The sequence below is a fragment of the Somniosus microcephalus genome, chromosome 10 (genome assembly GCF_052327205.1).
Source record: "Somniosus microcephalus isolate GS21.2 chromosome 10, FLI_Smic_1.0, whole genome shotgun sequence".
In the NCBI taxonomy this organism is placed as follows: domain Eukaryota; kingdom Metazoa; phylum Chordata; class Chondrichthyes; order Squaliformes; family Somniosidae; genus Somniosus; species Somniosus microcephalus.
In genome coordinates, this window is record NC_140996.1 from 217852620 (window position 1) to 217879948 (window position 27329).

At 46.1% G+C, this 27329-nt stretch overlaps 1 protein-coding gene across 3 annotated transcripts in view; it reads right to left on the minus strand.

Moving 5' to 3' along the window:
• LOC147112102 (uncharacterized) overlaps window positions 1–27329 on the minus strand; it is a 77925-nt gene that overhangs the window by 33069 nt on the left and 17527 nt on the right. For all 3 annotated transcript variants that reach the window (XR_015079819.1, XR_015079818.1, XM_085999617.1), the window contains exons 2-6: window positions 23664–23723; window positions 19508–19567; window positions 18644–18700; window positions 12097–12156; window positions 2736–2795 (exon numbers count right to left, since the gene is read on the minus strand). Coding sequence is in view for 1 of the 3 variants with exons in the window: in XM_085999617.1 (XP_085855743.1) it covers window positions 2736–2795; window positions 12097–12156; window positions 18644–18700; window positions 19508–19567; window positions 23664–23723 (297 nt within the window). In the remaining 2 variants the exon portion in view is untranslated. The remainder of the gene's footprint in view (window positions 1–2735; window positions 2796–12096; window positions 12157–18643; window positions 18701–19507; window positions 19568–23663; window positions 23724–27329) is intronic.

Consider the following 27329-nt stretch of genomic DNA (forward strand, 5'->3'; position numbering starts at 1 on the left):
TGCCAAACAGGGATGAACAAATTCCGTAGTTCATCCATGCGATCTTTAAATGTTTGCCATTTCCTATTCACCGTCAACCCTTTAACTAACATTCCCCAATCCATCCTAGCCAACTCGCGCCTCATACCATCATAGTTTCCTTTATTTAAATTTAGTACCCAAGTCTCTGAATCAATTACTTTGCTCTCCATCTTAATGAAGAATTCTACCATATTATGATTGTTCCTCCCCAAGGGGCCTCGCACAATAAGATTGCTAATTAATCCTCTCATTACATAATACCCAGTCTAAAATGGCCTGATCTCTAGTTGGTTCCTCGACATATTGGTCCAGGAAACCATCCCGTATACACTCTAGGAATTCCTTTTCCACATTATTGTTACTAATTTGGTTAGACCAATCTATATGTAGATTAAAGTCACCCATGATAACTGCTGTGCCCTTATTGCACGCATCTCTAATTTCCCGTTTAATGCCATCCCCAACCTCAGCATTACTGTTTGAGGGGTCTGTATACAACTCCCACTAACGTTTTCTGCCCCTTGGTATTTCTCAGCTCTACCCATACAGATTCCACATCATCAGAGCTGATATCCTTCCTTACTATTGTGTTAATCTCCTCTTTAACCAGCAATGCTACCCCACCGCCTTTTCCTTTTTGCCTGTCCTTCCTGAATATTGAATACCTCTGGATGTTGAATTCCCAGCCTTGGTCACCCTGGAGCCATGTCTCCGTAATCCCAATTATATCATATCCGTTTACATCTATTTGCGCAGCTAATTCATCCACCTTATTACGAATGCTCCTCGCATTAAGAGACAAAGCCTTCAGGCTTGTTTTTTTAACACTCGCAGACCTTTTAGAATTATTATTTACTGCGGCCATGTTTGATTTACACCCTTGATATCTCTGACTTCCACTTTTGCTTTTCTCCTTCCTGTCTTTTGCTTCTATCCTTGCTTCCCTTTCCTCTGTCTCCCTGCACAGGTTCCCAACCCCTGCCATTTTAGTTTAAACCCTCCCCAACAGCACTAGCAAACACTCCCCCTAATATATATGCTGGCAAATCTCGGCAAGAATACAGCACACATCGACCATATTTTTCTTTACCACCATGTCATTGATGAGTATCCATGTTTTACTTCCACAGAGCTTCCCCTTGTTGATAGTGTGTAACATACGTGCTCTTAATCCTCATCTGGTGCTTCGTTTAGGTATTACCTCACTAACGGGAGTATCTGAGGTGGCAGGATGCTGTGTGTACACATATACATATCTCTTGGATTTGAACCAGCCTTTGCCTCTCAGCAGCTGAAACTTGGGCAGCCTGGGCCTGCTAGCTTTCAAACACTTGTACAGCCATTGTCAAGCAACAAGACCTGCAACAACATACGGCATGAAACAAGACCTGGACGACGTTCAGGCTTGGGTTGACTAGTGGCAGGTAACATTCACGCCACAGTACTGCCGGCAATGACTATCTCCAATAAGCGAGAGTCAAACCACCTCCCCTTGACATTCAACAGCATTACCATTGCTGAATCCCCCACCATCAACATCCTGGGGTCAACATTGACCAGAAACTTAACTGACCAGTCACATAAATACTGTGGCAACACGAACAGGTCAGAGGCTAGGTATTCTGCGGCGAGTGTCTCACCTCCCGACTCCCCAAAGCCTTTCTACCATCTACAAGGCACAAGTAAGTAGCGTGATGGAATACTTTCTCCACTTGCCTGGATGAGTGCAGCTCCAACACTCAAGAAGCTTGACACTATCCAGGACAAAGCAGCCCGCTTGATTGGCACCCTTTCCACCACCTTAAACATTCACTCCCTCCACCACCGGCACACCGTGGCTGCAGTGTGTACCATCTACAAGATGCACTGCAGCAACTCGCCAAGGCTTCTTCGGCAGCACCTCCCAAACCCGCGACCTCCTCCTCCTAGAAGGACAAGGGCAGCAGGCGCATGGGAACACCACCACCTCCAAGTTCCCCTCCAAGTCACACACCATCCTGACTTAGAAATATATCGCCGATCCTTCATCGTCGCTGGGTCAAAATCCTAGAACTCCCTCCCTAAGAGCACTGTGGGAGTACTTTCACCACACGGACTGCAGCGGTTCAAGAAGACGGCTCACCACCACCTTCTCAAGGGCAATAAATGCTGGCCTTGCCAGCGACGCACACATCCGACAAACGAATAATAAAAAAAAGAAGAGCTGGTGGAAGCATTCAGAAATTTGTAGGGGATCAGCGCATTACAGGTACGGTGCACATGAAACACACATCATGCCACTTCCAGTCAAGCTTACACCCAATAGGAAAATCCAAGCTTGCGTGTCAGCTTGGCTCAGTTGGTAACACTCTCATCGCTGAGTCAGGAGGTTGTGAGTTTCCAAGACTTGAGCTCTTAATCTGGACTGGCATTCCAGTGCAGGACTGAGGAAGTGCGGCAGTGTCAGAACCGCCTACCTTTGGTAGATAAAACGCTCAACCGAAGCCACGGGCTGCCTGTTCAGGTGAATGTTGAAGATCTCCTGACATTATTTTGAAGACACGCAGGGAGTTCTCCCCGTGTCCTGGCCGACATTCATCCCTCAACCAACGCCACTGACACCGAGTAACTGATCATTCAGATAATTGCTGTTTGTAGGATCTTACTGTGTGCAAAATACCTGCAGTGTTTGCATATGTAGCCAAAGCCTTCTAAATAAAAACATTGTTCATCACCTGCTGGCTTAATGGGACCACCGTTAAGAGCGTCGCTAAGATCAAACCCATCGTCATTCCCTGGAAAGTAAAGGTTTATAGTTAGTCCAATTTACTCCAGAAAACTTTCAGTTGCAACAGTTAAATATTAAGAGACTTACTTAAATTTTCAATCTTTGGTGTAGAAATGTACAGTATTTTGGGGAGTGTGATACTCAGATCGGATTGATTCCAGCAAAACACAAGCTCGACAGCAACCAATCACGAAAGGGACCTGCGATCACCATTAGAGCTCAGATCGACCGAGAATACGCTTCAGAATATCGACGGAAAATGGTACGTATCGTCACTTCCCAATGGCCGAATTGGTAGGAAGGCACAGATCCCGAGCCACAAAGGCTGGGTAGATCCCAGGTCTGAGCTGAGTTAGCTGACCTTGGCCGGAGGGATCTGTACAGTTAGTTTTAGAGTAACCCTCATCCAGTAAACACCTGTTGATTGTCCCCTGCAGTCTCTTGTCTAATTATTGAAGGACACACAACATCAAGATACACGGATCTAACAACTACCATAAGTTCTAGCCAAATTTGTCTACAATACTACACCCACTGAACACCCTACTGCAAACTGGGGTGCCATGGAAGTGGAGTGACGAATGTAGACGAGCTTTCCAGAACAGCAAAACACTAATCACATCGAAAGAGGTATTGGCCCATTACAACCCAGCATTACCAATTCGGTTGGCATGTGATGCGTCACCCTACGGCATTGGAGCGGTGCTGTCGCACAAATTCTCGGACGGCTCAGAGAGGCCAATAGCCTTTGCGTCACGATCACTAACCTCAGCCGAATGTAACTACGCCCAGATTGACAGGGAGGCCCTCAGCCTAGTGTGGGGAGTGAAAAAGTTCAATCACTATCTGCACGGGCAGAAATTCACCTTGCTGACTGATCACCAGCCTCTTGTCTCCATTTTTAATCCGAAGAAGGGCGTTCCGGTGATGACTGCGCAACGACTACAAAGATGGTCACTTTTTCTAGGGGCGCACCACTATGAGATTGAATACAAGGGCACGAAACAGCATGGAAATGCTGATGGGCTATCACGCCTGCCACTGCCTACTGCGGAGGAAGCACCAGCAGTGGATCCTGTCGAAATATTCCATTCGACTATAGTTGAATACCCACCAGTAACTAACGCTTGTATCGAAAAGGAAACCCGAAATGACCCGACACTGTCTCGGGTATATGATTTGACGGTGAAGGGATGGCCAGCACATGGCGACTCACTGTTGCCAGCATTCTCGACAAGGAGAGAACAGCTGTCAGTGTGCCGGGGGACCTTGATGTGTGGATCCCGAGTGGTAATTCCACCCAAGTTAAGGGATAGAGTGCTCAATGAGCTTCATGAGGGTCATCTGGGAGGGGTAAAAATGAAAAGCCTAGCCAGGGCTTATGTGTGGTGGCCGGGAATCGATAAACAAATCGAGGACCTGACCAAGAGCTGCTCAGGATGCCAGAAAGTCCAAAATGCACCACCACAGGCCTCTCTACACCCATGGGAGTGGCCCTCATCTCCATGGCAACGGGTGCATATTGATTTTGCTGGTCCATTCATGGACTCAATGTTCTTAATAGCAGTGGATGCTCACTCGAAATGGCCTGAGGTCTTCAAAATGTCCTCCACCACCACAGAGAAAACTATTGCAGTCCTACGGACCATTTTTGCCAGGAATGGCTTGCCAGAACAGATTTGCTCCGACAACGGACCACAGTTTGTGTCCGAAGAGTTCCGGAGGTTCTTGAAAAAGAATGGGGTAAGGCATTACACATCCGCCCCGTATCATCCAGCCACAAATGGATTGGCCGAGAGGTTCGTACAAACCTTTAAGAAGGCAATAAAGGCTATGTACAATGACAACATTCCGCTGCAGCACAAGGTGGACAATTTCCTGTTCGCCACATGCAGTCACCAACCAGGCCCCAGCCATGATGTTCTTTAACCGAAGGTTAAGATCTCGCCTGGATTTGCTCAGACCAAACGTACGAAGAGATGTTGAGAGTAAGCAATTCCAGCACATCCACGAGAAGCCAACAAGGAGCTTCAATGTAGGGCAACCAGTCTTGGCCCGCGACTACCGAACAGAAAAATGGCAGCCAGGAACGATATGCACACGGCAGGGCCCACTAATGTACACAGTGGACGTTGGGGAGAGCATCGTGAGACGCCATGCTGACCAGATCCTAGAGTCACAGGAACAAGTCAACCCCATGCCTCGCCCATACGTACCTGATGATGAACCCGACGTAGAGGTCGCATCTACCCCAGAAACAGTAGCATCGGAAGGTGAGGAACCAACTGACGACAGGGGGCCAGAATCGCCTCCGCACCAAGAGCAAGACACTCGGGAAAGGCGCTATCCAGAAAGGATCAGGAAGCCTCCCCAAAGACTGAATATATAAATAGATTATTTTCAGCTAATGTTGCATGTTAAAAGTGTTAATTGTAATTAGTTTGATATTTAATTGTTAAATGAGTGTTATGGTACTGTTAATCTAAAAGGGGAGGAATTGTAATGTATATACCTTTAAGGGGGGGAACTACTTTTTACAGCTCATGTGTACTGTAGTACCGGCAGTGACCACACCTGTATATAGCACTGAGTAGTAATCTGTACAGACAGTTCCACTGTGAGCCACGTTGAGTAAACACCTGTTGTACCGTTTCTCCTGCAGTCTGTGTCTTATTATACACAGACACAACATCAACCAACACCACCAAAAACACTATTTATTGGCCCAGAAATTCGGGTCTGAGGCTTCCCGCGGGTGCAAGCCTCCGACCTGCACTTACCTAGCCCGCCAGCCGTTGTGCTGTGGGCCCGTGTGGGATTCTGATCCTGGGCCTCCTCCAACTGCCGGCGCGCAGTGCTTGCGTATCCCAGGGGCGCAGTTAGTTCGATGCATCCCCTGGGATCACGTGGGCCATGGAGAGCCAATGGTAGCAGGGAAATGCCCATTCATAAAATTGACAGGAAAAGCTGTCAAAACTATAAATATTATAAGCCCCAAAACATCATTAAGCTTCAAATAATTTTTTTTTTTTTTTTTTTAAAAACACATTTTTAAAATAAGTATAATTTACACAAAATAACTATTTTAAACAATAATTTAAATTTTTGGAAAAAATTACATTTTCTAAGAGCTAAAAATAAACTTACCTTTCTTTAAAGTATTTAAAAATAATAAACCTGTGGAAAAAATGTTTTAATTTTACTTAATTCACCACTTATCTTGTTAAAAGCAGGCCTTGCGACTGCTTTTTAGAAATGTAGCTCCTGGAGACTTACCCTCCCGGAGAAACCTGCAAAAAAAATGTAAGTTCCTGGTGCACGCGCTGCCTCTCCGGCACATGCATTCGACCTGTGAACCCCTTCCTTTAAAGGGAACGGAAGTTCCGGTTTCTCGCTTATGAGCAGTGCATGCACGAAACCGGCACTTTCGTTGGGCCGACGCGCGAGTACCCAGCGCGTACTCGCCTGTGGGGACCCGAAGTTCTGGCCCAATATTATCTCAATGCTTTTGTGGGACCTTACTGTGTGCAGGTTGCAGCTGCACTTGCCTACATAACGACGACTACGCTTCAAAAGTACTTCATTGGCTGTAAAGTGCTTTGGGACGTCCTGAGGTTGTGAAAAGGTGCTATAGAAATGCAAGTTTGTTCTTCTTTCTTTACAAGGGAGTTCACCCCAGTGTCCTGGCCAATACTTATCCTGCAAACAACATCACTAAAAACAGATTATCTGGTCATTATCACATTGCTGCTTGCGACACCTTGCTGTGTGCAAATTGGCGGCCGTGTTTCCTACATTACAACAGTCCCTATACTTCAATAATTGACTTCATTGTCTGTAAAGCGCTTTGGGACGCCTCCATTCCCTAGTCCATGTTTTTACTGCTTCGAAGCTTGACCTCTCGAACACTCTCCCTGGCGAGAACCCGCCACAAGCTTCAACTCATCCAAAGCAATGCAGCCTGCGTCCTCACCCCACTGCCGTCCTCTCTCTCTCTCTCGAGCTCCACTGGCTCCTGAAGCTTCAGCAAGTTTACTTCCACAATTCTCATCCTGGCTTTCAAATCCGTCCATGGCCTTGCCACACCTTACTTCAGTAATCTCCTCCAACCATACAACCCAGCATGCATCTTCCACTCCTCCATCATCTCACTTCCCTCCAACAGCAGTGGCCACTTTACATCTTTCCGGACTCAACACGGAGTTCAACTATTCCAAATCATAGCCACTGCTCCCATTGTTTCGGACAACAGGTGCCGTTGATGATTCTGCCATTGCCATTTACACCTCCTGTAGACGTATCTTTTGTTTCTTTACTTGTCCCATTACCACCCCCTTTCGCCTCGCACCATCATCCCTTTTGTCTCTTAATCTCTCCTGCCCTCCACCCTATCACAGACCTTCCCTTTTGTTCTTTCCTTCCCTCCCCCCCCCCTTTCCCTTCCTCTGCACTTGTTACATCTCTAACTTTTTCCAGTTCTGCCGAAGGGTTGTGGAGCCTGAAACATTGACTCTGTTTCTCTCTCTCCACAGATGCTGCCGGACATAGAAACATAGAAGATAGGAGCAGGAGTAGGCCATTCAGCCCCTTGAGCCTGCTCCGCCATTCAATGAGATCATGGCTGATCATCCAAATTCAGTACCCTGTCCCTGCCTTCTCCCCATATCCCTTGATCCCTTTAGCTTTAAGAAATATATCTAACTCCTTCTTGAATATATTTAATGACTTGGCCTCAACTGCCATCTGTGGTAGAGGATTCCACAGGTTCACCACTCTCTGGGTGAAGAAATTCCTCCTCATCTTTGTTCTAAATGGCTTACCCCTTATCCTGTGACCCCTGGTTTTGGACTCCCCCGCCATCGGGAACATCCTTCCTGCATCTAGACTGTCTAGACCTGTTATAAAATTCTAAGTTTCAATGAGATCCCCTCTCATTCTTCTAAACTCTAGCAAATATAAGCCTAATCGACCCAATCTCTCTTCATACGTCATTCTTGCCATCCCAGGTATCAGTCTGGTGAATTTTCGCTGCACTCCCTCCATGGCAAGAACATCCTTCCTCAGATAAGGCGACCAAAACTGCACACAATACTCAAGGTGTGGTCTCACCAAGGCCCTGTACAACTGTAGCAAGACATCCTTGCTCCTGTGCTTGAATCCTCTCGCTATGAAGGCCAGCATACCATTTGCCTTCTTAACCGCTTGCTGCACCTGCATGCTTACCTTCAGCCACTGGTGCATAAGGACACCCAGGTCTCGTTGCACTTCCCCTTTTCCCAATCTATTGCCATTAAGATAATAATCTGCCTTCCTGTTTTTGCCACCAAAGTGGATAACCTCACATTTATCCACATCTTCCCAATCGCCCAACCTGTCCAAATTGTACTGGAGTTTCTCTGCATCCTCCTCACAGCACACACGCCCACCCAGCTTTGTGTTGTCTGCAAACTTGGAGATATTACATCTAGTTCCCTCGTCTAGATCATTTATATATAGTGAACAACTGGGGTCCTAGCTCCGAACCCTGCGGTACCCCACTAGTCACTGCCTTCCACTCGGAAAAAGACCCGTTTATTCCAACTCTTTGCTTCCTGTCTGCCAACCAGTTTTCTGTCCAAGTCAGTACCTTACCCCCAATCCCATGTGCTTTAACTTTGCACACTAGTCTCTTATGCGGGACCTTATCGAAAGCCTTCTGAAAGTCAAAATACACCACATCCCCTGGTTCTCCCTTATCTATTCTACCAGTTACATCCTCAAAAAGTTCCAGTAGATTATTCAAGCATGATTTACCTTTTGTAAATCCATGTTGACTTTGTACGATCCTGTCACTGTTTTCCAAGTGCTCTGCTATTACATCTTTTATAATGGACGCTAGCATTTTCCCCACTACCGATGCCAGGTCAATAATTCCCCGTTTTTTTTCTACCACTTTTTTTAAATAGTGGGGTAACATTAGCTACCCTCCAATCCATGGGAACTGTTCCAGAGTCTATAGAATTTTGGAACATGACCAGCAATGCATCTAGTATTTCTAGGGCCACTTCCTTAAGTACCCTAGGATGTAGATTATCAGGCCCTGGGGATTTATCGGCCTTCAATCCCGTCAATTTCCCTAACATCATTTCCCTACAAATACTGATTTCATTCAGTTCCTCCCTCTCTTTGGACCCTATGTTCCTGACATCTCTGGGAGTTTATTTGTGTCCTCCTTTGTGAAGACAGAACCAAAGTATGTATTTAATTGGTCTGCCATGTCTTTGTTCCCCATTATAAATTCCCCTGATTCTGACTGCAAAGGACCTGTTCTTGACTTTACCAATCTTTTTCTCTTCACATATCTGTAGAAGCTTTTACAGTCAGTTTTTATGTTCCATGCAAGCTTACTCTCATACTCTATTTTCCCCCTCTTAATTAATCCCTTTGTCCTCCTTTGCTGAATCCTAAACTGCTCCCAATCCTCAGGTTTGCTGCTTTTTCTGGCCAATTTATATGTTCTCTCCTTGGATCTTATGCTATCCCTAATTTCCCTTGTTAGCCAATGTTGAGTCACCTTTTTTGTTTTATTTTTATGCCAAACAGGGATGAACAAATTCCGTAGTTCATCCATGCGATCTTTAAATGTTTGCCATTTCCTATTCACCGTCAACCCTTTAACTAACATTCCCCAATCCATCCTAGCCAACTCGCGCCTCATACCATCATAGTTTCCTTTATTTAAATTTAGTACCCAAGTCTCTGAATCAATTACTTTGCTCTCCATCTTAATGAAGAATTCTACCATATTATGATTGTTCCTCCCCAAGGGGCCTCGCACAATAAGATTGCTAATTAATCCTCTCATTACATAATACCCAGTCTAAAATGGCCTGATCTCTAGTTGGTTCCTCGACATATTGGTCCAGGAAACCATCCCGTATACACTCTAGGAATTCCTTTTCCACATTATTGTTACTAATTTGGTTAGACCAATCTATATGTAGATTAAAGTCACCCATGATAACTGCTGTGCCCTTATTGCACGCATCTCTAATTTCCCGTTTAATGCCATCCCCAACCTCAGCATTACTGTTTGAGGGGTCTGTATACAACTCCCACTAACGTTTTCTGCCCCTTGGTATTTCTCAGCTCTACCCATACAGATTCCACATCATCAGAGCTGATATCCTTCCTTACTATTGTGTTAATCTCCTCTTTAACCAGCAATGCTACCCCACCGCCTTTTCCTTTTTGCCTGTCCTTCCTGAATATTGAATACCTCTGGATGTTGAATTCCCAGCCTTGGTCACCCTGGAGCCATGTCTCCGTAATCCCAATTATATCATATCCGTTTACATCTATTTGCGCAGCTAATTCATCCACCTTATTACGAATGCTCCTCGCATTAAGAGACAAAGCCTTCAGGCTTGTTTTTTTAACACTCGCAGACCTTTTAGAATTATTATTTACTGCGGCCATGTTTGATTTACACCCTTGATATCTCTGACTTCCACTTTTGCTTTTCTCCTTCCTGTCTTTTGCTTCTATCCTTGCTTCCCTTTCCTCTGTCTCCCTGCACAGGTTCCCAACCCCTGCCATTTTAGTTTAAACCCTCCCCAACAGCACTAGCAAACACTCCCCCTAATATATATGCTGGCAAATCTCGGCAAGAATACAGCACACATCGACCATATTTTTCTTTACCACCATGTCATTGATGAGTATCCATGTTTTACTTCCACAGAGCTTCCCCTTGTTGATAGTGTGTAACATACGTGCTCTTAATCCTCATCTGGTGCTTCGTTTAGGTATTACCTCACTAACGGGAGTATCTGAGGTGGCAGGATGCTGTGTGTACACATATACATATCTCTTGGATTTGAACCAGCCTTTGCCTCTCAGCAGCTGAAACTTGGGCAGCCTGGGCCTGCTAGCTTTCAAACACTTGTACAGCCATTGTCAAGCAACAAGACCTGCAACAACATACGGCATGAAACAAGACCTGGACGACGTTCAGGCTTGGGTTGACTAGTGGCAGGTAACATTCACGCCACAGTACTGCCGGCAATGACTATCTCCAATAAGCGAGAGTCAAACCACCTCCCCTTGACATTCAACAGCATTACCATTGCTGAATCCCCCACCATCAACATCCTGGGGTCAACATTGACCAGAAACTTAACTGACCAGTCACATAAATACTGTGGCAACACGAACAGGTCAGAGGCTAGGTATTCTGCGGCGAGTGTCTCACCTCCCGACTCCCCAAAGCCTTTCTACCATCTACAAGGCACAAGTAAGTAGCGTGATGGAATACTTTCTCCACTTGCCTGGATGAGTGCAGCTCCAACACTCAAGAAGCTTGACACTATCCAGGACAAAGCAGCCCGCTTGATTGGCACCCTTTCCACCACCTTAAACATTCACTCCCTCCACCACCGGCACACCGTGGCTGCAGTGTGTACCATCTACAAGATGCACTGCAGCAACTCGCCAAGGCTTCTTCGGCAGCACCTCCCAAACCCGCGACCTCCTCCTCCTAGAAGGACAAGGGCAGCAGGCGCATGGGAACACCACCACCTCCAAGTTCCCCTCCAAGTCACACACCATCCTGACTTAGAAATATATCGCCGATCCTTCATCGTCGCTGGGTCAAAATCCTAGAACTCCCTCCCTAAGAGCACTGTGGGAGTACTTTCACCACACGGACTGCAGCGGTTCAAGAAGACGGCTCACCACCACCTTCTCAAGGGCAATAAATGCTGGCCTTGCCAGCGACGCACACATCCGACAAACGAATAATAAAAAAAAGAAGAGCTGGTGGAAGCATTCAGAAATTTGTAGGGGATCAGCGCATTACAGGTACGGTGCACATGAAACACACATCATGCCACTTCCAGTCAAGCTTACACCCAATAGGAAAATCCAAGCTTGCGTGTCAGCTTGGCTCAGTTGGTAACACTCTCATCGCTGAGTCAGGAGGTTGTGAGTTTCCAAGACTTGAGCTCTTAATCTGGACTGGCATTCCAGTGCAGGACTGAGGAAGTGCGGCAGTGTCAGAACCGCCTACCTTTGGTAGATAAAACGCTCAACCGAAGCCACGGGCTGCCTGTTCAGGTGAATGTTGAAGATCTCCTGACATTATTTTGAAGACACGCAGGGAGTTCTCCCCGTGTCCTGGCCGACATTCATCCCTCAACCAACGCCACTGACACCGAGTAACTGATTCATTCAGATAATTGCTGTTTGTAGGATCTTACTGTGTGCAAAATACCTGCTGTTTGCGCATATGTAGCCAAAGCCTTCTAAATAAAAACATTGTTCATCACCTGCTGGCTTAATGGGACCACCGTTAAGAGCGTCGCTAAGATCAAACCCATCGTCATTCCCTTTAAAGTAAAAGTTTATAGTTAGTCCAATTTGCTCCAGAAAACTTTCAGTTGCAACAGTTAAATATTAAGAGACTTACTTAAATTTTCAATCTTTGGTGTAGAAATGTAATATCTGCCCAGTATTTTGGGGAGTTAGATCCTCAGATCAGATCGATTCCAGCTAAACACGAGCTCGACAGCAACCAATCACGAAAGGGACCTGCGATCACCATTAGAGCTCAGATCGACCGAGAATACGCTTCAGAATATCGACGGAAAATGGTATCGTCACTTCCCAATGGCCGAATTGGTAGGGAGGCACAGTTCCCGAGCCACAAAAGCCGGGCGGATCCCAGGTCTGAGCCGAGTTAGCTGACCTTGGCTGGGGGAGTTATTTAATTGCTACAATTGGCATAAATGCGCCCACAATAAAAGAAGCGGGGGGGGAGGTGTGGTGGCAGGGGAAGGATGAAGAAGAAAAAAAAGATAGTACACAGAAGGAAGCCATTTGGCCCATCATGCTTGTGCTGGCTCTTTGCAAGAGCCATCCAGTTATTCCCACTGCCCCGCTCTTTCCCCATCGGCCTGCAAATTTTTTTCCCTTCAATTATTTATACAATTCCCTTTTGGAAGTTAGTGCTATTTCTACTTCCACCGCCCTTCCAGGCAGCGCATTCCAGATCACAACAATTTGCTGCGTTAAAAAACAAATCCTCATGTCACCTTAAATCTGTGTCCTCTGGTTACCGACCCTTCTGCCACTGGAAATAGTTTCTCCTTATTTACTCTATCAAAACTGTTTGAACACTTCTATCAAATCGCCTCTTAACCGTGTCTGCTCTAAGGAGAACAACACCAATTTCTCCCGTCTCTCCACACAACCGCAGTCCCTCATCCCCGGTATCATTCTCGCAAATCTCTTCTGCACCCTCTCCAAGGCCTTGACATCCTTCCTAAAGTGCGGTGCCCAGAATTAAACACAATACTCCAGCTAAGGCCTAACCAGTGTTTTGTAAAGTTGAGCCCAGTTACCTGCTACTGATTACGATGCAATGATCTTGACTGTCACACATACATGAACATCAACTGAGGACAGAATCAGGCTTGGCTGTACTTCCCTCCATGGTACAGCTGCGTGCTGATGCTCGAGCCTGGATTTTCCTAGTTTTGCGAGCAGTTTTCAGGCATGAGGGGTTGGGAAGTCCGTTAAAAGCCAGAACCCTGCGCCTTTTTATGTTTGCCCCATTTTCTGCCACCATGCCCTTAATGGGTAGGTGCGTTTCAATGAGATAGCATCGAAAATGGAAAATCATTACATTACAACAAATCACGCACATTCCTACACAAAACAGGCGTCCAGAGCTGCGAGATCCTACGGAAAAGGTAGAAGTGGATTTAAAGGGCCCAGCAGCTGCTTTCCAATGATTTACAAAATAAAAACTAACATCTCATCATGTGATTTCTTTTGTTTTTCTACTGTTGGCATCTGAATATCAGGAAAGGATGGACAGGCTGGGTCTCTTTTCTCTTGAAAAAAGGCGGCTGAGGGGTGACCTAATAGAGGTCTTTAAAATTATGAAACATTTTGATAAAGTGGCTACAGAGAGAATGTTTCCACTTGTGGGGAAGAGCATAACTCGAGGCCATCAGTATAAGATAGTCACCAAGAAATCAAATCGAGAATTCAGAAGAAACTTCTTTACCCAGAGAATGGTGAGAATGTGGAACTCGCTACCACAGGGAGTGATTGAAGCGAATAGTGTAGATGCATTTAAGGGGAGGCTGGACAAGCATCTGAGGGAGAAGGGAATAGAGGGTTATGCTGATAGATTTAGATGAGGAAAGACAGGAGGAGGCTCGAGTGGAGCATAAACTCCAGCATGAACTGGTTGGGCCGAATGGCCTGTTTCTGTGCTGTATATCCTACCCCTCACTCCGACTGCACAGCAGATGCAATGGCTTTCCCATTGGGAAATCCCCTGTTTCTTGTTTTTTTTTGGAGGGAGAAGTAGCAACAGAGGGATGCCAGGCTGGTCAGGAAGCACCACAGGAGCATGGCACCTGCCCACCAGTGCTCCCACACCAGAATATGCAGAGGTGTCCCCCCCCCCTCCACCCCCAGTTGTCCCAGGAGCGGGGCTTAGCAGAAGCTATGCTTTACAAAGGGAAACCATTATTAAGTTGTGCCCATGCTGCAGCACTACCAACAGCCCAGACACAGAATATAAGAACAGGGAGGCTATGCTAGAACTGTATGGGGAGGTTATGCTAGAACTGTATAAAACACTAGTTAGGCCACAGCTGGAGTACTGCATACAGTCCTGGTCTCCACATTACAGTAGATCACACTAGAGGGGGTAGAGAGATTTACGAGGGTGTTGCCAGGACTGGAGAATTTTAGCGATGAGGAAAGATTAGATAGGCTGGGGTTGTTTTCTTTGGCACACAGGAGGCTGAGGGGAGATTTAATTGAGGTCTACAAAATTATGAGCGGTCTAGATAGAGTGGCTATGAAAGACATATTTCCCTTAACAGAGAGGTCAATAACCAGGGGGCAGAGAGTTAAAAAAAAGACTTGCATTTATGTAGCGCCTTTCACAACCACCAGACATATCAAAGCTTTACAGCCAATGAAGTACTTTTGGAGTGTAGTCACTGTTGTAATGTGGGAAATGCGGCAGCCAATTGCACACAGCAAGCTCCCACAAACAGCAATGTGATAATGACCAGATAATCTGTTTTTGTGATGTTGATTGAGGGATAAATATTGGCCAGGACACCGAGGATCACTCCCCTGCTCTTCTTCGAATAGTGCCGTGGGATCTTTTACGTCCACTTGAGAGAGCAGAAGGGCCTCGGCTTAACGTCTCATGCGAAAGACGGCACCCCCGTCAATGCAGCACTCCCTCAGCACTGCACTGGGAGTGTCAGCCTAGATTTTTGTGCTCAAGTCTCTGGAGTGGGACTTGAACCCACAACCTTCTGACTCAGAGGCGAGTGTGCTACCCACTGAGCCACACCTGTAATTAGTAGAGGGGTTAGAGGGGAGTTGTGACAATTATTTTCACTCAGAGGGTGGTGTGGGTCTGGAACTCACTGCCTGAAAGGGTGGTAGAGACAGAAACTCTCGGTGCATTTAAAAAGTACTTGGATATGTACTTTAAGTGTCGTAACCTACAGGGCTACGGACCAAGAGCTGGAAAGTGGGATTAGGCTGGAGAGCTCTTTTTTGGCCAGCACAGACATGATGGGCCGAATGGCCTCCTTCTGTGTGGTAAATTTCAATGATTCTACCTCCACTATAGGCGCTGCGTGACTATCGAGAGTGCAGCAGTCCCGAACTGTTACGCTGCAGTGTCATTCCAGGCTGTCACTGGGGAAAAATCGGGAACCTTAAGCAATCAGCTGTGATAAGATGCACAATGCAAGTCATAAGATGCATTGTTTGTTAGAGGAAGCAATTTTATCCTCTCCCCCATTGGCAACTGGTGGCATCATGGCAGGCACTGCGATGTTACAGGGTGAACGGATACCACTCGAAAAGCAAATGGTATGTTGGCCCTTATTACAAAAAGCTTGGAGTAAAGAGTAAAGAAGTCTTTGTGGCGGTACCACCGGTTGTACCTTACATAGACACATAATTCCCTTTAACTTACCTTTTGGGGCCGTTGCCCTTTTAACTTACCTGTTGGGGCCATTGCCCCTTTAAGACGCACCCTAGCGCGCTGACGTCACATCACGTATGATGTGATGTGCGTGCGCCGGCACAGCCCGGCCTAGCGTTTTCAGCCGCATCGGCCAGCTGACGGGAGCGACGCGATCTTCCGCTCCCGTGGCAAGCACCGGCACAGCCTGGCCTCGCGACCTCGGCCTCAACGGCCAGTGACGCAACGACGCGCATCACGTGACGCCCTAAGCGCAGGAAACGCGAACACCGTGATGACGTCACAACACAAACGCGATGACGTCATCACGCTCCCCACAGGACTGCGAACTCAGTCCTCGTGGAGTCCCCACTGGGACAAGACCTACACCACGGTGCTCCTACAGTCAGCCATCTTACCTGCTGTAATTAGCCTGCTCCTGTAAATAAACAACTTATTTATAGTTCGTCGAAGTCAAGCTCTCTTATTTAGTGGCGATCTACACGAACCACTACATCTTACTGCAATTATATAGGGCCCTGGTGAGACCAAACCTGGAGTACCGTGCACAGTTTTGGTCTCCTTACCTAATGAAAGACATACTTGCCTTAGAGGGAGTGCAACAAAGGTTCACTAGACTGGTATCTGGGATGAGGGGATTGTCCTATGAGGGGAGATTGAGTAGACTAGGCCTATATTCCCCAGAGTTTAAAAGCACGAGAGGTGATCTCATCGAAATGTATAAAATTCTTAAGGGGCTTGACAGGGTAGATGCTGGGAGGATGTTTCCCCTGGCTGGGCAGTCTGGAACTAGGGGGAAGAAATTAATTATAGCCCCATTTGAGGCGCTAAATTTTAAAAGTTTGGCTCCACTTCCTACTTGGAGACCAGTCAACCGCAGGTGGGGAGGAGACTTCAGCAGCACTGCCGTGTTCAAAGGCTCCTTCCCTCCCTTAAATTGAAGGGCCATCGATGCAGGCTCTGCATTCGAAAAAGTACCGACCTGGACCATCAAGCAGAGTGGCAGGCTGATTGATCGCGGGCAGGAACCCACGAAAAAAAGCGGAACAAGGCAAGTGTTTTTTTTTTTTTTTACTTACCTCGACCATCTTGCCTTTAATCATCGCCCCCAGGGCGGCCGGCCGCCCGATGCACGCCTCCTGCAGCTGTCAGTGTTTTCGCCCGGCAATGCTAGAGAGGGCAGAAGTCCATTTCGGATCCTGGGCGCTACCGGGGCGATGCACACGGCGATGACGTCATGATCTCTGGGCCATAGCGCCACCGCAAAACTCCCACCGAATATGGCGGGAGTCGATGTCAGCGTTGCGCCCGGTCGCAAAGCCATTTGCGTTCCGTTAGCAGCCCCAGAGGCGCTAATGGGAGGCGCAAAAGCACCCAATTTCACCCCCTAGGAGTCATAACCTCAGAATAAGGGTTCGGCCATTTAGGACTGAGAGGAAGAGGAATTTCTTCACTCAGAGGGCTGTGAATCTTTGGAATCCTCTACCCCAGGGAGCTGTGGCTGCTCAGTCGTTGAGCATATTCAAGACAGAGATCGATAGATTTTTGGATACTAAGCGATCCAAGGGATATGGGGATAGTGCGGGAAGGTGAAGTTGAGGCAGATCTTATTGAATGGGGGAGCAGGCTCGAAGGGCCAAATGGCCTACTGCTGCTCCTATTTCTCCTATTCTTATGAGTTGCAAATGCTCTTTTAAGTCCTGCAGCAACATACCATTTCCCTCCACGAAACTGACAGACTCCCAATAACAGCCATTTCCACCGCCTGAATTTTGTCCAAATCATACTGGCCCCGAAAGTGGTCAGGGTCAGGGCTTAAGGCAGATCCCACCCCATCACACCCACAACTCCGACACAAATTTCACTCCCTTGGAAAATCCAAGCTTTAAAGTCCAGACTCGCACGTGAAGAACAGCTGCTCGGGCGATATACAAGAGGATAAGCCAGAATCCAGGGCACTGCTCCACATGGAGGGAAGCAAACAGGTAAAGGAGAACAACTTGTTTTAAAAAACAGTTCATCTAGTAATATAAAATAGCATACGTTGCAAGAACACAGCAAATGCTGAAATCACTTTATGGCTCCAATTCATAAGCCAAGATCAAAGCAGTGTGTACCATATACAAGATGCACTTCAGCAACTCGCCAAGGCTTCTTCGACAGCACGTTTAGTCCACGGGAGGGTGTTTTTAGGCCGTGGTAAGTCAGCACGGCAGGGGCTTGTTGGACAAGTCAGGGTTGTACTGTTTTAAACTGTACTGTTGTGTTCACACCGCTTGTACTGTATGCGAGTGGAGTGGTTTTGTCAACCTTAATAAACACTGTACGGGTGAGCCCGAAAATGCGGTCCGTGTTCCAATCTGTCCTCAGTAATCCCTATCGTCCAGAACTTGTGGTAAGGGGGCTTGCGTGCTCGCTACGGGCGGGCGAAACCACTTACAATAATTGGCGATTGCGGCAGGGCCTATAGGAAAGTGGCCACCGCAGAAACCGGTTACAGTGTATCCTGGAACTCCCTCCCTAACTGCACACAGATTGCAGCGGTTCAAGAAGGCGGCTCACCACCACCTTCTCAAGGGCAATTAGGGATAGGAAATAAATGCTGGCCTTGCCCACATCCCATGAATGAATAAAATATATATAAAATAAAATTGGACTTTCTTTACTGATTCAATGTCATTCATCATCAATGTCGGCTAGCATATGGCTCCATGACAATCTGAAATATTCTAATGCCATTATGCTTCATAAAAGGTGCTTCATAAAAATACAAATATTATTCTTCATCATAAATTTACAACAAAATCTTATGAATGAAAATAGCGTTCATCGATACATACCTCGGGGACAATTGGGATTTTCATCCAAGGCCTTACTAAGATCAAACTCATCGTCCCCTGGAAGATAAACAGTGACAGTTACTTCAAATTACTTAATTAATCTTTCAGTTACGTTTAAATGATTGGAATTATCTGTTTTTTGTTGTGGAACCATCATGGTTTATCCAACTTGTTTGTTGTAGAATATGATTCTCAGATCCGATTACTCCCTGCTAAGCATGTCCTCTTATCTGGAACCTCTTATCTTGCCTGACCTGGGAAGGTTATTAAACTTTATACAACACCGAATGGCGGTGTGTGGGGTGTTTTAATTAGCATTCCCTGTCCTGGACATCTTTTACTGACCTGCTATAGCTCTCACTGGAGCACTCCAAAAAGAGCTTCCTTCCTTGGCCTAACCTCGTGAAGTAGAACTTCAACATCAGAATCAGCAAACATGAAAGCTTCTGAATAAACTCTCCCATCAAATTTAAGTCGTCTCCTCCTCAATATGGAAATATTTTCCTCCATAGCAGTCACTGTACTTCCAAAGTAAGTTATTGTGTGAAACATTCTCTACCCCAGAGGGCTATGGAGGCTCAGTCATTGAGTATATTTAAGACAGCGATCGATAGATTTTTGAATATTAAGGGAATCAAGGGATATGGGAATTGGATGGGAAAGTGGAGATGAGGTAGATCATCAGCCATGATCTTATTGAATGGCGGAGCAGGCTCGAAGGGCCAAATGGCCTACTCCTATTTCTTATGGTCTTATGTTCATATTTTGGACACATTTGAGCATAAAAACCACTTCAAAAAATTTGAGTATTATTAATCATCAATTTACAGCCTTTCTATAAAAACATTCCTCATCAATACATACTCAGGGGTTTGTTGGGACCATCTTTGAGAGCATCGCAAAGATCAAACCCATCATAGTCACCTGGAAGATAAATGGTTACAGTCATTTCAACTTACTTACATAAATTTTCAGTTATAACCCGTAGCACAGTAGAAATTTTAGATAAGGTGTCATATAGGGTGTGGGGCAGGCTTGATGGACCAGCTGGTCTTTTCCTGCCCAACAAGGTCGCATCTTCATCCACAACCACCAGACGGCCAAACCAGAAGCCAGTCAGCAAGTTACCAGCAGCGCCCGGCCACTCGAACTCACCCATCCACAGCCAGCAGCCAAACAACAGCCATTCATCAACAAGCAGTCTGTTCCCAGCCACTAGCAGCTACTCGTCTCCTCAGCATGACTGTCGTATGAGGAGAGATTGGGTCGACTAGGCCTGTATTCACTAGAGTTTAGAAGAATGAGAAGGGATCTCATTGAAACGTATAAAATTCTGACAGGGCTAGACAGACTGGATGCAGAGAGGATGTTTTCCCTGGCTAGGGGGTCTATAACGAGGGGTCACAGTCTCAGGATAGGGGGTAGGACATTTAGAATTGAGATAAGGAGAAATTTCTTCACTCAGAGGGTGGTGAACCTGTGGAATTTTCTACCACAGAAGGCTGTGGAGGCCAAGTCACTGAATATATTTAAGAAGGAGATAGATAGATTTCTAGACACAAAAGGCATCAAGGGGTATGGGGAGAGAGCGGGAATATGGTATTGAGATAGAGGATCAGCCATGGTCATATTGAATGGCGGAGCAGGCTCGAAGGGCTGACTCCTGCTCCTATTTTTCTCTGTTTCTACATGATATGCATTACCCATGGGTTGAATTTGATGGGTGCAGGAAGCTGTTACAGCCGAGAGATTCAGCTCAGTTTGTTAATATTGTCCTAACAGCGTTATTTAGACATCAACGCAATTTCTGTATTTTTTTTGTTTTTATTAGTGATTCATCTACCCATCCATACAAAATGGTCTTCCAGGGTGGCTAGGGATTATCTGAAATTCATTGAGTCCTATAAGAAGATTCACTGTACAATCTTCAATACATTTCTCAATCACTTTTATTGATTAATATTTTGCTGACATTGTCATTCCTCCCACCAAACCCCCCCCACCCAGTTACAATAATGCCACAATTTGTTCCCCATGGGAATCTGACCACTGTGCTTTTTGGAGGAAGGAAGAGGGGGAAACCAATGGACAGGCACGAAGCAGGCCAAGGAGCACCCGAGGCACTCTACACCCACCTGCTGGGACCCTTTGCATTCCCATTTACAGACAGAGGCATACAAACCTTCCTCTGTTAAGAGAAGCAAGACTTGCACCGTCTGTGATTCATGAGGGAGGCGGTGAATGAGCTGTGCCACTTGACGTAAAATGACCTGCAGCCAAACTTGCCCATAATCATGGCACTGCCAGCGGCTGTGAAGGTCAAAACAGCCCTCAACTTCTACGGTTAAGCAACGCTTCAATTTTAAAATGCTCATCCTTGTTTTCAATCCCTCCATGGCCTCGCCCCTCCCTATCTCTGTATTCTCCTCCAGCCCCACAACCGTCCCCCCCGCCCCCACCTCCCAGAGATATCTGCGCTCCTCTAATTCTGGCCTCTTGAGCATCCCCGATTTTCATCGCGCCACCACCGGTGGCCGTGCCTTCAGCTGCCGAGGCCCTAAGCTCCAGAATTCCCTGCCTAAACCTCTCTGTTATGTCCCCTATGAGACTTTTAGTATTGTGTTTTGTCTCCCCCTAGTGGTTTTACTACTTACCTCCTTATTGTTGATTTATGTCATGTGACATGATGAGAAAGCGCAAGTAAAACACAACCACGAGGGAGCCCACAATTCATGGCTGGTGATGTATACAGTATCTAACGCCATCCTTATTAATTTCCCCCTTTGACTGGCATTGTCTGTAAGTAGCCTTTTATCAGATGTCTTTATGTTTGATCTATGTCACCATTTCTTGATATTTGTGGCCAGATGAGTTAAAATATTGCACTTTGTGGAGTTTCCATGTGGCTGGCTATTAGTCTTTCTCCTGGCATTCATGTGTTAGACCTTTGATTGTTGTATCAGATTTACCTCAAATTGTAATAGAACTGTTGAGTTATAGTGGTAACGTTTCGTTTCGTTCTACTATCCTAGGTTTATTTTGTGTATTCAGATCGTGATTGTAAGACCAATCAGCCTTATTTGATGTTGTAATTTCTTGCTCTCTTGTAGTTTCACCTTGTGTCATTAAACTGGATTAAAAGTAACAACGCCTCTTGTTTGGTGATGAGGGTTTAGCTGTCTGTCGAATCATAGTCGTGAGGAGGACAGAACACTCTCCGCCTCTCTCTCCTCCTTTAAGACGCTCCTTGAAACTTACCTCTTTGACCAAGCTTTTGGTCATCCGTCCTGATATGTCCTTGTGTGGCTCGGTATCAAACTGTGCTCGATAAATCTCCTGTGAAACACCGTGGGATGTTTCACTACATTAAAAGGTGCTATATAAATGCAAGTAGTTGTTGTTGTTCTAGATCACACCAAAGTGCCACTGGTGATTAGTCAATTTGTAGTACATAGATGTATAAAGTAAGTGACGATGCTTTGTTTGCTTCTCCCTGGAGAACCGGCATCAGCACGAGAAGGCTGCGCAATTTTCCTGAATAGCAGTGACGTAAGAAAACTACTAGGCACTTGGTCAGAGTATTAAACAAGGCTTTAATCGACTGTTTCACAACATGGAAATCTAGTTATCCTTCACTAGTTCCTGTTTACAAAATGTCCCTGAGCAAGCTGGGCCCGTGCCCAAGTATTTATACTCTCCCTGGACAGCGCCACCAGCAGGCCGCCCAGTATATTTCATAAGTCCTTTCTACATGAATGGCTCGATTTGTGTCAAGCAGGATTTCGAAAGGCCTAGGGAGTTATGGATTGCACTCGTAAAGAAAGAAAGACTTGCATTTATACGCCGCCATTCACGATCTCAGGCCGTCCCAAAGCACTTTACAGCCAATGAAGTACTTTTTTTTTTTGAAGTGTAGTCACTGTCGTAATGCGATATAGCAGGTTCCTTTCCCAATGTCATTAGCTAGCAGTCTCTGAATGTTCAACCAATTTGTGACCATCAGCACTGGATTATCAGCAAGTCAAATGTTCACTCCCCAAGCAGCTGTCAGAATGCCTTCAACTTAAGGCAGTGTGTGGTTCCACCAATTTATGACCAACAAAGGCAAGATTCAGAGTGGCTAGAAATATTGAGAGTGAAAAAAGGGTTGCGTGGTGGCATGCACTTCATTATATACGTGTGCATGTCCACAGATCCCTGACGGTAGCAGGACAGGTAGATAAGGTGGTTAAGAAGGCCTTTATTAGCCGAGGCGTAGAATATAAGAGCAGGGAGGTTATGCTTGAACTGTATAAAACACTAGTTAGGCCTCAGCTAGAATACTGCGTGCAGTTCTGGTCACCACATTACAGGAAAGGTGTGATTGCACTAGAGGGGGTGCAGAGGAGATTTACGAGGATGTTGCCAGGGTTGGGGAATTTTAGCTATGAGGAAAGATTGGATAGGGTGGGGTTGTTTTCTTTGGAACAGAGGAGGCTGAGGGGAGACCCAATCGAGGTGTATAAAATTATGAGGGACCTAGATAAAGTGAATAGGAAGCACCTATTACCCTTAGCAGAAGGGTCAATAATCAGGGGGCATAGATTTAAAGTAATTGGTAGGAGGTTTAGAGGGGATTTTATGAGAAATGTTTTCACCCAGAGGGTGGTGGGGTCTGGAACTCACTGCCTGAAAGGGTGGTAGAGGCAGAAACCCTCATCACATTTAAAAAGTACTTGGGTATGCACTTGAAGTACCGTAACCTACAGGGCTACGGACCAAGAGCTGGAAAGTGGGATTAGGGTGGACAGCTCTTTGTCGGCCGGCACGGACAAGATGGGCTGAATGGCCTCCTTCAGTGCTGTAAATGTCTATGATTCTATATTTGTGTTCAGCTGATATCCTGCGAGCCATGGCTTCAGGGCATATCCTTGATTGCCCAGGAGCCACCCTGACCCTTGCCTATGTTGGTCAAATGTTGGTGGAACTAGTAAATTACATCCAAATCATACAAACAAAATCACAGTTCATCAATACATACCCTGAGGTTCTGTGGGATCATCTTTCAAAGCGTAACTAAGATCAAACTCGTCATCATCCTCTGAAAGGCAAAAACCGTCACTTTAAATTACTACAACAACAACTTGCTTTTATATACCATATTCAACGTAGTAAAACGTTCCAAGGCGATTCACAGGACCGCAATTAGACAAAAACAAAAACTTACTTAAACTTTTAGGTACAACTTGTAAATAGTTGGATTTACTCAAATTTTCAGGTTTTCACTGGGAACTGTAACAGTTACCCAGTGTGTTAATTGTGCGGTGCATATATGCCTGGATGAGTGCAGCTCCAACAATACTCAAGAAGCTCAACACCACCCAGGACAAAGCAGCCCGTTTGATTGGCACCCCATCCACCAACATTCTCTCCCTCCACCACCGGCGCACCGTGGCTGCAGTGTGTACCATCTACAAATTGCACTGCAGCAACTCGCCAAGGCTTCTTCGGCAGCACCTCCCAAACCCGCGACTTCTACCACCTAGAAGGACGAGGGCAGTAGGTGCGTGGGAACACCACCACCTCCAAGTTCCCCTCCAAGTCACACACCATCTGGACTTAGAAGTGTATCACCGATCCTTCATTGTCGCTGGGTCAAAATCCTGGAACTCCCTCCCTAACAGCACTGTGGGAGTACCTTCACATGGACTGCAGCGGTTCAAGAAAGCGGCTCACCACCACCTTCTCAAGGGCAATTAAGGATGGGCAATAAAATGCTGGCCTTTCCAGCGACGTCCACATCTCAAAACCAATTTTTTTTTTTTAATGCTAACTATGCACATTTATAACAGTCAGCGCTTTAGGTCCCAGTGCACATATGCACAGTTCAAAGTCCGTACCGTCCAAGCCGCTCTCCAGCAACATTCGAGTGCTTCCACCCTAACTCTACTGCCCCTAGAAGTGATGACTGAGAATTCTTGCAATAGGTCTGCAGTTGTGCAAATTAGATTTATTCCCTCTTTGGAATGTGTGTATTGAATTAGCTTCTCTCCAATCTAGTAGAACATCCCTGCATTCAGGGCCTCACTTCAGTTGATTGCCAGCAGTTCACAAATTTCATCCCTAGTCTCTCTCTGTACCCTGGGATAGCTACGGTCTCCACAAAGTTTGTTTGTTTTGCGCCCTTTATGCCTGTTCAGAACCTCCAACTTATTAATGTCAAAGTCCCTGAGCCCAACTCGAATTATCTCCATTGTCAAATATGTCCAAGAATTTTTTTTGTAACCCATTGGAGCCACTGTCAGCATATATTACAGCACTTCGTTGAGGCATTAGCGATGGTACTGAGTGGTAGAACATTATTTGTGCCCACAATTTTACCTGACAAGTTCTCAATATAAGCCATGCCATCAGCAGAGGCACCGAGTGCAGGCCAGCCAATGACCCCCTGGGAGGAAACATAGAAACATAGGAGGAGTCGGCTATTCAGCCCTTCGAACCTGCTCCGCCATTCAATATGATCATGGCTGATCCTCTATCTCAACACCATATTCCCGCTCTCTCCCCATACCCCTTGATGCCTTTTGTGTCTAGAAATCTATCTATCTCCTTCCTAAATATATTCAGCGACTTAGCCTTCTGTGGTAGAGAATTCCACAGGTTCACCACCCTCTGAGTCAAGAAATTTCTCATCTCAATCCTAAATGTCCTACCCTGTATTCTGAGACTGTGACCCCCTCGTTCTAGACCCCCCAACCAGGGGAAACATCCTCCCTGCATCCAGTCTGTCTAGCCCTGTCAGAATTCTATACATTTCAATGAGATGCATTTACAGAGGAGGTTTGCGGGGATGTTGCCAGAGATGATGGACTTCAGCTATGAGAAGTTGGAAAAGTTAGGGCTGTTTTTCTTGGAACAGAGAAGGTTAACAGGTGACCTGATGGAGGTTTTCAAGATGGTGAAGGGCTTTTATTAGAGTACCTGGAGTACCACACCTGGAGTACTGTGTACAGTTTTGGTCTCCTTATCTAAGGAAGGATATACTTGCCATAGAGGGAGTGCAGCGAAGGTTCACCAGACTGATTCCTGGGATGGGGGGATTGTCCTATGAGGAGAGATTGGGTCGACTAGGCCTATATTCTCTGGAGTTTAGAAGAATGAGAGGTGATCTCATTGAAACATACACAATTCTTACAGGGCTTGACAGGGTAGATGCAGGGAGGATGTTTCCCCTGGCTGGGGAGTCTAGAACCAGGAGTCACAGGAGAAATGTCTTCACTCAGAGGGTGGTGAATCTTTGGAATTCTCTACCCCAGAGAGCTGTGGAGGCTCAGTCGTTGAGTATATTCAGGACAGAGAGCGCGATTGATTTTTGAATATTATGGGAATGAAGGGATATGGGATAGTGCAGGAAAGTGGAGATGAGGTAGAAGATCAGCCATGATCTTATTGAATGGTGGAGCAGGCTTGAAGGGCCAAATGGCCGACTCCTGCTCCTATTTCTTATGTTCTTATGTAGTAGAGAAGGGCTGTTCCCTCTGGCAAATGGGTCAATAACCAGAGGTCATAGAGTTAAAATAATTGGCAAAAGATCTCGAGGGGAGATGAGGAGACATGTTTTCACTCGGCGAGTTGTCAGGATCTGGAACGCTCAACCTGGAAAGGTGGTGGAAGCCGATTCCATCAATAATTTTAAAAGGGAGTTGGACGGGTTCTGGAGGATGAGGAACTGACCGGGTTACGGACACAAAGCGGGGGGGGGGGGGGGGGAAGTGAGCACGACTGCTCGTTCAAAGAGCCAGCACAGGCACGACGGGCCGAATAGCCTCCTTCTGTGCTGTAAGTTCCCATGATTCTATCTCTTTGGAGCTCCAAAGTGAGTTCCACAAGTTCAAATCCCACCACGGCAGCTGGGGAATTTAAATTCAGTTAATTAAATAAATCTGGAATAAAAAGCTAGTTTCAGTAATGGTGACCATGAAACTACCGGATTGTTGTAAAAACCCATCTGGTTCACTAATGTTCTTTCGGGAAGGAAATCTGCCAAACTTACCCAGTCTGGCCTATATGTGACTCCAGACCCATAGCAATGGGGTTGATTCGTAACTGCTCCTCTGAAATGGCCCAGCAAGCCACTCATGTAATGTATGTCCCAGTTCAGTAGCTAATTGTATGTCATCACTGTAGTGTATGTACCTTTAAGGGGAGAACTACTTTTTACAGCTCCTGTATACTGTAGTACCGGCAGTGACCACACCTGTATATAAACCCGGAGTAGTGATCTGTAGAGTTAGTTCTAGAGTAACCCTCATTCAGTAAACACCTGTTGAATCGTTCCCTGCAGTCTGTTGTCTGATTATTGAAGGACACAACATTAAGATACACGGACATAACAACTCAGTTGGCAAGGCGGCGGCTCACCACCCCCTTCTCAAGGAGAATAGTGGATGGGCAATAAATGCTGGCCTTTTCAGTGCACATCCCGTGAATGTATTATAAAAAATGCCATTCCACTACATATGTACCTACAGCAACTGAAATCCACAAAGAACAATATACTGGAGTTCTGAAATAATGTGCGTGCAAGCCACCAACAACCCATGAACCAACCTGGGTATGTTTCGGTGACTGCTCGCGATACTAGACCCAAGATCGACAGACAACTGCAAGATGCCGCACAGTATCCCATTCTCTGCAGAAGCAATGC